This window comes from Desmodus rotundus, chromosome 9 (assembly GCF_022682495.2).
Source record: "Desmodus rotundus isolate HL8 chromosome 9, HLdesRot8A.1, whole genome shotgun sequence".
Classification (NCBI taxonomy): domain Eukaryota; kingdom Metazoa; phylum Chordata; class Mammalia; order Chiroptera; family Phyllostomidae; genus Desmodus; species Desmodus rotundus.
In genome coordinates this window covers 68,354,406-68,366,880 of record NC_071395.1, presented here as the reverse complement: position 1 = coordinate 68,366,880, position 12,475 = coordinate 68,354,406, and the positions used below count along the sequence as shown (strand labels likewise).

The 12,475-nt window shown below is 45.2% G+C and overlaps 1 protein-coding gene and 1 pseudogene across 3 annotated transcripts in view; one reads left to right on the top strand and one right to left on the bottom strand.

The window, feature by feature from the left end:
* Positions 1 to 12,475, top strand: part of DNAH9 (dynein axonemal heavy chain 9) — a 367,496-nt gene that overhangs the window by 191,357 nt on the left and 163,664 nt on the right. For all 3 annotated transcript variants that reach the window (XM_024564675.4, XM_053910525.2, XM_053910526.1), the window contains exons 37-38: positions 1,841 to 2,014; positions 2,510 to 2,717. In XM_024564675.4, coding sequence (XP_024420443.2) covers positions 1,841 to 2,014; positions 2,510 to 2,717 — 382 coding nt within the window. The remainder of the gene's footprint in view (positions 1 to 1,840; positions 2,015 to 2,509; positions 2,718 to 12,475) is intronic.
* Positions 4,996 to 5,288, bottom strand: LOC112308666 (protein S100-A10-like; annotated as a pseudogene).

Genomic DNA, 12,475 nt, shown 5'->3' with positions numbered 1-12,475 from the left:
TCTCAGAAGTTGTGGACACTGTGCTTTTCTCCCTCTTCCTCTCCACAGTTTGATGCGGATAGGAAAGGGGAGATCTCCAAGGGTGGGAGGATGCCTGGACTGGGAATTTGACAGAGGAGAATTTCATCCTGTCTGATCCACAGCCCTTGGAGCTTTGACATCTTGACATTTCACCTTTGAGGCAAGGATGCAGTGAGCCCAGCAGGATGGATGAGACCTTGCTGGAATGCACAGAGACCCAGAATGCACAGGTTGCTGCTTTTCATCAAATGCTGTGCCTGTCCTGTGGTTGCTGAACTATCAGGCAGAAACCGCTGCTGGGCTTCTCTCCCATGCTGGTGTAGAGAAGCAGTGGGACATCAAAAGAAAGATACTGGTCAATTTTTTCTTTCTCTGTATGGAAAAATTTAAATTCACTGAGCACTTTAAAAGCCCAGGAGAAAGCCTCCCTCCAGGCACTCAGGCTCTGGGGCTCTGGGAGCCACAGGCAGCCCTGCTGGCACATGGTGAAAGGACCAGGGAGAAAGCTTTTAGCAGCAGGGAACACCCAAACACCTACCCCTGCATCCATGCCCAACAACAAAAACTGTGCTCCAAGTGGCAAAGTAAGAAGTTAGCCAAGATATTGACATCACAAACTAATGGGGATTACATTTAAAAAGCAAAGCAGAAACATAAATTATGGCCCATACTGAGTAGAAAGCTCAGTAATAATAATGGGGGGGGCGGGAGGGAGTGCTGGCTAAATGCTTTACAGAAATTGCAGGAAACGATCTCTCAGAAGCAACAATCTCTCTGAGAGCACTGGATTGGGAGACTAAAATCCTGTGTTGAACTCCCGCTTATGCCATATGCTTCTGGAGCTTCTGTATAACCTTTTGAGCTTTTGTCTTTTCAGGTATAAAAAAAGAATGATTTTCACCAGCCAGGATAAGCTAAAGCATTTTGAAGATTAAGTGAGATGACGTTTTGTTCAAAACTCTGCTCCATGGTGACAGTATAGCCTCAGTGGCTTCAAGTCCAAAGGGCAGGAAGGGGACCGGAGAATTTTCAAAATTTGAAGGAGATGGGGATTTTGGAAGGGACCTCTTCACTGAGGTCACCGCTGAGGAGACGCCCACTTGTTAAATGGAACAAAGACTGTGGATGATTCAGCAAAGGAAGCCTTGTCTTCCCAGTGTCCAATTACAGGAGAAAGGGGCCTACCCAGAAGGCCACTTATAGCTTTCTCTCTGCTGCTCCTGATTTTAAAATTTTAGCCTTTGAAGGAACCTTAGGAATTTTCTTTTCTAGGATCCTTGTTTCACAGATGAGGAAACTGAAGCACAGAAAGCAGGAACTTCCTTGTGGTTATGTACCTGACTCCCCTCTGAGTCTTCTTACTCAACCCCTCACCTTCCCACCATGCTCCCAGGTGTCCTGGCCACACCACCTCATTCATTCCATCCCAGGCTGCCACCCTGGGCTTGCACAGTTTCAGGAGTCAGTCTGTCTCTATGGGAATTCTCGGCCACACTGGCCTGTCTGTGGTCCTGTATTCTCTCCTCTGTGTTCTTATACTTCCCTCCTTCCCCCTCTACCTGCGATGGCCCTGCAGTGAGCCAGAGCCATGGTCAGAGGGTCATTCACACAAGTTCAAGGGAGGCCCTGCTAGCTGTACCTGGCCCAGGACTGGTTCCCCATAGACAGCATCTGTCCTGAAAGAGCTAGTCCCTCAGGCAGACCTGCACAAGCAGGAGTACTGTGTCTCCTGCCCTGACCTTCTGCCTGACACCAGGACAGCTTGTCCAGGCTTCTTAGGCTCCAAGAGCCTTGATACCCCCCTGCTTTGTTTTGGCAGCTTGTGGACCACCGGGCAGAGTTCAGCAAATGGTGGCTGGCCAAGTTCAAGACAGTCAAGTTTCCTTCCCAGGGAACCATCTTCAACTATTACATAGACCCAGAGACCAAGAAATTTGAGCCATGGTCCAAACTCATCCCCCAGTTTGAATTTGACCCTGAGATACCTCTGCAGGTGAGTGTGGCTGAGTGACCAAGGAAGTGCAGTCACCCCAAGGGTCTGCAGTGACTCCAGAAGTAGCCCCTTCTCATTATCCAAGAGTTTTGACCTTGTTGGGAACTGGTCAGCTCCAGCTACTAGCATTGCCAGAGGAAACTGTAGGTGCATGAAGTCACAAGTTCCCCCACAAAGGCCAGATACTTAATTACCAGACCCCACTGGCAACCTGGAGGGGGCCTAGAGGAGACAGCAGAGGCTGAAGGTTCTGAATATGTTAGAGAGGCCCCAGAGAAGCAGACAGAGCTGGAAGAGGAGGGAGGAAGTGCTCTCTACCCAGAGAATGGACTGATAGAATGGTCTTACTGTGGAAGTTAGGGAAGACCCTTCTGCCCATGGTAGCAAGATCCACCATGACAGCAGAATTCCCTCTTCTGAAATGCTCCGGAACATTCTGCGCTGCACCTGTTTCTCCCACAAGCCCCTGGCATGCTCATTTTGTCCCTGTTCCAGACTTGTCTGGTGCACACGAGTGAGACCATCCGAGTGTGCTACTTCATGGAGCGGCTCATGGAGCAGCGGCGACCACTCATGTTGGTGGGGACCGCGGGCACAGGCAAGTCAGTGCTGGTGGGAGCCAAGCTAGCCAGCCTGGATGCAGAAGACTACCTAGTGAAAAACGTACCATTCAACTACTACACCACATCAGCAATGCTTCAGGGTAAGGGGTCCAGAGGTCATGTCAGGGGGCGGGGGTGCCTGAGTGGCCCTATCACCTGGCACGGAGCTGGAGCAAAGTGGCAGGCACCTGCTCAGCTGGACGGTGCATTTCTTCTCACAATACCCTTCTCACCTCTTCCCTCCTTTCTCTCCCATAACACCTCTGTCCCACTTCTCCTGCACACCTTAGCACAGCCTCCACCCACCCATCCTTTCTCCCCACACTCCTCCCTGACCCACTAAATTCCTCCAGGACAGGAGTTCAGCATAGAGCAGTTCAGCACATTGGTGCCAAAAGAAACACCCTGAAAACCTTTTGAGAGATTTACATGGGCTTCTGTCACCTGACATGTCTCTCAAGATCATTTTATTCATCCCTCACATTTTATAGATGGGGAAACTGAGGCACTGGTAAAAATACATGATCACCCAGGGTTACCACCAAGCAGCAAGGCTGGTGTGGCACTTCAGTCTTCTGCTCATGCCGAACCTGCTTTTCACTGGAAGGTTACACACTGGCCTTCCTAGGGGCCCAGGGCCCTCTGGGGCACAGCTTCAGGCTCAGAGAGTTAGTACAGGCATTTCCCCTCACTGGAGTCACTTTCTCCTTGTCCCTTGCTTACGGTAGAGTCTCCTGTTTTATAGAAACATTCAACACACTAACCCTGGAAACAGCATCCTTTCGAAGAACCGCCCATATCAGCCTCTCTGTAAAGGGAGGAAGTGGCAAGGTGAGGGACAAACTCTGCTCTTATGCCTCGCACGGTAACAGGTTTGCCCCACTCCTTGTATCCCAGCCCCACCACTAGAATTTAAAATCCACTGAAAGTGAGGAATTCAGTGTGCATGCTGCTTGCAGATTGGTAAATTATTTTAATATAAGCCATAGCTTATAACATGAAAAATGAACATGGCATTTTCAGGCCTTAGGCTGGCAGACTTGAAAAAAGGCTTCACTTTGACCCCCACCTGCTCAGCCTGGACCGTTTTTACTTATCTGGTCCTTCTGAGGCCCATGTCCAGTGTCGACCCCAGAGGCAACCCTGGTGTTACCAGTGCTCTGCTCTCCCCAAGCTCATGTGAGATACCAGCTCATTTCCTGCCTTCTTTCTGCACCGTTTGCTACCTCTTCCAGGGCGCAGGTCCAGCCAGCCTTGCATGCTGGTAAGGATGGTGCTGTGTCTGCTACCTACCTTTCATAGCAGCTGAGTGACTGCAGCTTATTGGTGGAAGTTCAAGTTGTCCCCTCTCTCCCCCTCAGTGACAGAGAGACCTTTCCATGGGCTTCATGCACTGCTGGGATGATACAGGTTTTACAACCTCAGCCCTAACCCAAGAATCCTCTGTGGTTCCCACATAAGTGTTAACAAGTAAGGCAAAGTGAAACGAAGAAGGCTTATGTTGAAACTTCACTAGTTTATTCAGGGTGTGAGCATCTTCTATTTGGCTACTGAAAGAATACTTCTGTAATTTTTTTGTGCTATTTGCAATGTAAACAGTTACAAGCAAATACATTTTTAAGTTTAAATTGCATGAACATTTTCCTCCCACTTTTTGCTAAGTCTATACAATCAACAAAACAAATCAAGCCCTAGTTTGCACACTTGCCCTTTCCTTAGTGTAAATGCTCCCACAACGACCACTTTCCAGTGGAGAAGTGATGCACAGTAACACACCATCCGCAGTACTTCCGTGTTACAGATAAAATCAACCAAAATAACCTCAAGAGCACAGATAATGGCAAAGTGTAGCAAAATTATTCAGATCTGATGAATTTTGAATATTTATTATCTTTGTTTTAATATAATTTACTTAATTGTAAACTTATCTGATTTTTAAAGTAATGGCTATGTCTAACCATTGCAAAATTCCCTCAATTTTAACAGCCCCAGGGACAAGTAGCTGCCTCTTCACCCCTGAGAGCGCAGCTGCCAGCATACTGCACAGGGCCACAACCTGTCTCGGGCTGGCATCACCACATTAGCGCCCAGCCGTGGTCATGAGCAGACTTCCCATGCCTGACTGGTTCATGTCTTTTTTTTCCCCCCTTGAATTAAAAGAGGGAATTTGTTTATTGAGAGCAAGAAGATACAAGCAATATAAAAATCAAAAGTTTATCTGACTTTGACCTTTTTTCTCTTGTCAAATGGGGAAATTTTATTTGCACATTTTCGAAGGGTCCCAATCTGCTCATGAAATCCTCATGGGCACGAAGCTGTGGGGCAGAAATTCCTTAAGTGACCACTTGGGGGCACTCTCACCGGGGCGGGAGTACCTGCTCAGTGCTGCCCACTTCTTCCCCTCTGCCCCACGTGCACTACAAAATAGTCACCACCTGTGATGGGGAGCCCAGCAGCTAGTGAACAGAAGCTCCAGAAGCCCATTCTGCCGTCTCAGCACTGGTCCAGGTAACTTCATTATTTTGTCCACAGCCACAGAGTCTTTTTGACTCCAGGGAACTTGTTTTCCATGAACACTCTCAGGTCTTCCCTTGTTAAGTAGCTTCATCCTCAGCAAGTCTGTCAAATGTGAAAACCATGGTGCCCACTGCATGTTCCATTTGAGACAGCATTTTGGGGAGGTCTGGACCAGAGGTGTGGCAGAATCGCTTGGCTGGCTGGGATGAGTGACCAATGAGTCTGGTTTGCATCTTAATACTGTTTGGTCCACCTACCATAGTTTCTCTTTCTTGTTCCTGGAAAGATACACCTCTACACTCATTGCAGGGCTTAAATCCAATGACTGATCAGATGGCCAGCTCTGACCATTTGCACCAATTCTTGCTATTACTTACAACTACACTGATTATGATAATGATGATAATGATGATGATGATGATGATGATGATGATGATAACTAACTAATTTATCAAACACCCGCCAGGTATGTGTTAGGCATAATCTTAAGATTAGGCTTTTACACATTTTCAAATCACTTAATCTTGTACAGCCCTGGGAGGTATTTGTATTCTTGGGTTACATGTGAGAAAACCAAAGCACAGAGATGTTAAACAAGCTACCCTGAGCCACACAGTAGGTGGTGAGCCAGGGCTTAAACCCAGGCAGTCAGATTTCTGTGTCTGTGCTCTGACCATTAGGCTATACTGCATCCCTAGTAAAAAATACTTTAGAAACTGCAATAAATATTTGATATTATTACTATCATTCTTAGTAGGGCTACTGGAGTCTTCCAGAGGAGTTTTCTAGAATCCTATTATAATTTTATAATGTGAAAAATGCCTTAAATAGAGAGTAAATATTTATAGTCAGGAAAGAGGAGCTGAGCTTCTTGCACTGTCCAGACCCCTTTCTCCCTACTCTGTGTCCCTTTCCTGGGAGACCTGCTTCTTCCTACCTGTTGGAATGCAGAGAATTATTTTAAAAGTCACAGCATGCTGTCTTACAGAGGCAGGCTGAACACTGGCTTCACTGTTGCTGGAATACACCAAAACATTGTCTCCTGTTCATTCTCTGGTGGCCTCTGTCCTCATCCCTCCTTTCACATGAGGTGGCAGATGAAGCTCCTGTCCTGTCACCTTACCTCTTCGGGAGTGACTAGCACCTGAGAGAAGCCCCAAGCCCCAGAGCAGCCAGCACGTAGGTAACAAAGTCCATACAGCAAAGCTCATACCCCTGACCCTGAAAAATGCTGACCTCCCTTCCCTGGGATCTCCTCCCTCTTCCCTTAGTCTCAGTCCAAACAACTTTGATTATTTGACTTCTTAGCCTAAAACAATTTATAAAGAAGCAACAAAATGGCTCCTAAAGTGGAGGAAGTATTAATATGCTACCAACAGTTAGAAACACAGGAGCCAGAAACCCAGTAGATATGCAAGAGGAAACAGGAAACTTACAAAAGGAAATACAGGGACTTAAAAGGTAGCTACTGCTTTAGACGAGAGGCACACTGCCCCACCCCCCTCAGAAGCCCATCCCTTTTTGCAGGCCAGTGTTTTCGTGGCTGTTGTACTGAAGCCCTGTGTAACTGAGAAAAGCCTGGATGTCATGTAGTATAGTCTGAACAGATGTGCAAAATGTGTCGCTAATGGCAAAATAGCCCAATTGTCCATATGATGGAATGCTAAATGTTATTACAAAGAATGAGAAAATTCTGTATGAATTGAGTTGCAACTATTTCCAAAGTTTTGTTGAGAAAAAAAAAGATGCAAAACAGTATATACAGCATGCTCGAAATTCTATTTAAAAAGAGATACATGAAAATTTACACATATATGTACTCATACATCTAGGCATGTGTATGTGTATACACACACACGTGTACACACACACACACACACACAAGAAACTGTAAGAATTGCTCCTGGCGAGGGAAACTGGTTGCTGAATGTGGGATGGACTTTGAAAAAATTATGAAATATTTCAATCATGCAGAAATATACAGATAATAATATAACAAATGGCCATGTACCTACTACCTATATTTCACAGATGTTAGCATTTTGTCATTTTTCTATGCATCTTACCATCGTAGGTACAACCACCACACCACACCCATCCTTTCTTCCTTCGTGTCCCTCGTTAACTGGGCTACTAAAGTTAATGAGCACCACTCCAAACTTACACTTTTGATACATATGTGACCCATTGACATCCACCATGTTGTATACATTTAAATATTAAATATATAACATATTGGAGTCTCCTTTGGCAATTTACTTTTTACATCATTGTCTGTTTAGATACATGGAGATCTAGTTCACTGATTTTCACTACTGTATAGAATTCCATTATGTGAATAAATCACAGCTTATTTATTCATTTTCCTACTAAAAAGCAATATAATTTTCCAGCATTTTCCCTTTAAAAAGCATTTTTGAGTTTTAACTGACATATAATACATGGCACATATTAAAGTATACAGTTCAGTAAGTTTTGAAAAACGTGCTCATGAAACCGTCAGTGCAATTGGAATAAGGAACATAGCCATCACCTTTGAAAGTTCCTGTGTCCCGTGGTAACCCCTCCTTCTCACGCAACCCCCACTCCCATTCCAGTGCCTGGGCAACCACCGATCTGTTTCTGTCGCAACATGTTTGGTTGCATTTTTGTGTGGCTACTTTTACTCAGCATGATTTTCAGATTTACTCATGTTGTTGATTGTATCAATAGTTCATTCTTTCCATTCCTAAATAGCAAGATAAAATATATAAAACACTCAGAATGATTCCTACCATACACTAATTGCTTAGTAAATGAAAGCTGTTAGAATAATATTAAAATCCTTTTCAAATTTAAGAACCTGTAAATATTATCAAATAATTTCTAAGTGCCAAGTGGCAAAACAAAAGGAACACAAGCAAACACCATTTTTTTTCTTGAAAAAGAAGTTTAACATAAATTATTCTAAAACAAAAATTATGTTTTTGAAGGAAATGTTCCAACTTTCAAATGGGCAACAACTCCACCCAGCAGGTCACTTCATCAAGGTCTCCTGAGGGATATTCTACAGCTCATTCATTTTTCTCAAAATCAGGGTTTTTTTCCAATAGAGGAGGCAGCTGCCTGACAATCCCTGTGTCTCTCCTCTGTCTCATTACATCCAGCTCCTGGGTCTCCAGTGAATACTTTCCTAAGCACAGACTTAGAACTCCTTTAAATACAAATTGGGGTGGGTTTCCAGGCATTCTCATTGCTCACCACTGTGGGTAGCACATGCTGTATTTAATGTTTATAATATGCCCAACCAACCATGTGCATTCGTTCATTTAATCCCCCCTCCCCCAATGACACACTGTATCTGTAATGCTTTTGACTGAAAGCAGCAGGAAGTCCGATGAGAGTGATATAAACAGGAAACTTTTTCATGCGACAAGAAGTCTCAAGGCAGGCAGTTGCTAATACTGAATCAATGGTTTAGATATATCAATGCTGTATTAACTATTGTTCTCTTAGCTTCTCCCTCAGGGTAACAGAATAGCTGCTACTTCAGCCATCACATCTGCATTCTAAAATGGAGAAAAGTAAAATAAAGAGGAGAGTTAGTGTCCATGTCAGGAAATTAGATCTTTCCAAGAACATAGACTCATGTCTGTGGCTTTCTATCCAGAACTGTGTCATCAGCCACCCAACTGGAAAGTGACTAACAAGAAAGAAGTTGTAGATGGTGTCCATCAGAGTGATGACTCTTATAAAAACAGAGCCTCTGTTTTTATAAGATGAGAAAATTAAGCTTAGAAGTGTTAAGTCACTTCTCTCAAAGTCACACAATGAGTCTTATTTCAAGCTGTCTTATTTCATCAGGCTGTAATGGCCTTCCACATTGATAAAACTGAAAGTCATACATCTGGCTCCATAGAATGCCAACTTGCTTTGGCTCATCTGATATCTAGAGCACATGGACATCTTCCCTTTGATAGTAAATAAAATAGGCTCTTTAGTCAGTCACTGAAACACTCTGACTTCAACTGCTTTGCCTGCAACAGCTGCACAAGGCACAGATTAATAACAATGAGTAACGCAGCATCTCAGCTTGAGAGAGGCACAGATCTGTGCTCATTCTCTGTCCCTCCCACCTCTCTAAACTCCACACACCCAGCTGCACTGCTGCTATTCCCTCCTCTGAGGCATAATTTCAGGGGCCATCCTTGGGTTTTGCCAAGGGTTAAGATGATAAAAGATTATTGTAAGTTATTTTTATATCATCTGTAAAATCTCAGTAGAAAGTAATACCCATTTTGTAGCCCGATAAACCTTTTATATGTATTCATGATGTATATGGCTTCTGTAATTTGGTAGCCAAAAAAATTTTTCATACAAAAAGGGAGATGGGTTTGTCCAGGATGATGTGGTTACTGTAATTAAACATAGGTTTAGTTCTGAACTTGCTGGGCAGCAGTTCATAGAGGGCAATGGGAGATACATTTTTATTTGGTTACAGTAACTCTGCCATCTTTGATTACTGGTGCCATTTAGAGTCTTCTCCTCCACTGTTTTAGAATCCATTTTAGTCTTCGAGTTGGTCTGTTAAAATACTTTCAATTCAGCCTCTTCTTATTCACTTTGAAAATATAATTTTTTAAAATAGAAAAATTTGCAATGACCCACAGACAGGATAGTTTGGAAAGAGAAAAGGAGACACAAAGAACTCAATCAGGGCATCATGGGCTTGTGTATGTAGTGTTGAGAGAATGGGCCAAAGATGATGCATTCCACCATTCTGAAATTCTCTCACCACCCAACTGCAGTTTGAATTATTAGTTCAACAAATGCTTAATTATACTAATTAGAGAGGAGCTCAAGTGTCTGGGTCTTTGCATAAAACAAGTCTCCGTAACCTGTTCATTGAAAGTTTTCTGTTGGAAAGGATCATAAGAGATCCGACTGAACTCTCAGCCTCCAAGGAGCATTGACTTACATCATCACAGACAGACAACACTTGTCTGCTTGCCTTCCAAGAAGATGCAAAATTAAATTTCCAGAGCTGTCTCTCTAGTGAGCAAGATGCTCTGCTTGGAAGGGAAGAAGGGAGTTTCAAAGTATAAGAAAATTGAAAACAACATATTTTTAGATAATAGAGAAACCATTCCCTAAATTTTGGTACTTTACTTCTGAATTATGGGACACAAAGCAACAATTAAAATCAAGCTTTGGGGACTCTTCCCAGGCGGGCACTCCCCAAGGAGAAGGCTATATTCAGTTGGAGCATGAAGATCATGAAGACCAATGGTAGAAGCCAGACAAGTTCATCTCTTAGGCCAAAGGATCTCCTTGAGCTGGAGATGAACTTGAACCTCAAGGTCCAGCTATGGGAGCTGAGTATAACAGCAGCCAAACCCACCATAGAAACTTCAGAATACTTTTTGTTTCAAGAAAAATGTTCCCAACACCAACAGACACAATGGGTCCAAAGACCCCCAGCAAGAACTCAGTTGGCTCCACTCCCTCTGCCTGGTCACCATGGAGACGTGGCTAGGGAGAGACCTACATTCCATGCTCCACGTTCCCTGCAGTGGAAGACAGTAGAACCAGTTCCAATCGGTTCTAACAGGCTGTACAGGGGAGAGTCAAGGGATGCCTGAACATCTTCTTGTGCCCACCTGGCCCCGGAGTCAACCTCGGTTGATGGCGGGGAGCTGGCCCTGCTGGAAGCAGGGCTGCTGGTGGCCAGAGGAAAGCAAGCTCAATGTGGTGGAGACGGGCCTGGCAATGTCAGGACTGCAGTTCCCAGAGGAGTAAGATGACGTTAACAGCCCTGGGACCTGGCTCCTGCTGCAGGGAAAAGGCCCTGTATTTCACTGTTTCTACTCCCACGGAGTATGGACCAGGGATGCCAGGGACCAGAGTGCCAGGGCTGTCTATTCCAGGACAGTGGCGCTGCTAAGGACCAGAGCACCATCCAAGACCACTGTGCCCCTCTGAGATCCGGCCAGCAGGTGGGCATTGGGGTGCTGCTCAAGGCTGCCCTGGTCAGGACCAGACTGAGCTGTGATTTGCGTCAGTGCTGGACAGTCTGGCCTCCTGTTGAGCTCACACCCCACAAATCAAGAGCACTTGTGGCCAGGGACTGCTGTCTGTGCACCTGGCAGGCCCTAACCCCAGCTCCTCGTCATCTGTCCTCTGTCACTCTCAATGACCTGTGGAACAAAGGCTGGACTCTGGGAGCAAGTTTTCCGAGGCCTCTAGTATTTTTCCTACGTTATATTTTCCTTTTGTTATTAATTTTTGGAAACCCGAGAGGCCAACAAAGGCCACCACCAAGCTTACAGAAAAGACAGTGGAGGTGATGAAGCTTGATCAGCAAATAAAATAAGCTCAAATCCAGCAAAAAGTGGTCATGAAGGAAGCTAGCCTCCTAGCCAATGAGCAGTGTCCTGTCCAGGCTGCAACCAAATCCATGCTGGGAAAACTGACCAACAAAACTGAGGAGGGTTGGGGGGAAATTGAAAATCAGTAGAACAGCTATGCACAAGAAAGTGGTAAGATCCTGTGAATGAGATAAGAATTAGCCTCCTAACATACCAAATGAACTTTGGAGCTTGAGATGCATCTCTTGGCGAAGGAAAAGCTGGAATCCGATTTGAAGCAGCAGTGGCAGGCAGTGAGGGAGAAACAGTACAGAGAACTGCAGACATTACAAGAGGAGCTAAAGGAAGCTCATGCTGAGGCAGCTGCAAAGGCCCACTCCCAGTGCCTCCAGGAAAAACCATTCCTGCAGAGGCAACGGAGTGAGCCCCCTGTGAGCATGCTGGGAAGGAGAGAAATTGGGGAGCTGGAGAGGAAGGCCCAGGCCTGGGAGGCAGCAGCAGAGAGGCATGCTTCTCGGTTGCGGCACAACCACTGCACAGAGAGCCAGTGGTCACACAAAGAGTTAGTGCAGCAGGCCCAGCAGAGCTGGGAGGTGCAGGCCACCCAAAGCCACCTGCACAATCAGAAGCAGCACCTGCAGCAGGAACAGTGGTCTACGGAGTGCTTCATCCAAGGCAGGAAGCAATGCAGCAACAGGGTCATCCAGAGACCATTAGAATGCCTTCCCGCGGCACCACATCAAGGATGAATCCACAGTAATTCCTAAATGGTCCCAATTCAATATGGACTGGAGCAAGTATTCTTAGGTGCTGCGTATCGCTGGTTAGGAAGGCTATGGGATCTCATTGCTCCCATAAAATGCCCATCATGAGGTGTTCGTGTGTAGGTTGGGTGCTTTTCTCTAGCCCTAATGCTAGGTATTTGTGTGGCCAGCTTCTCTTAATTAGGTTTTTCTTTAATTAGTTGTTGTGAATCAACAGGATGTCCCTCAAAC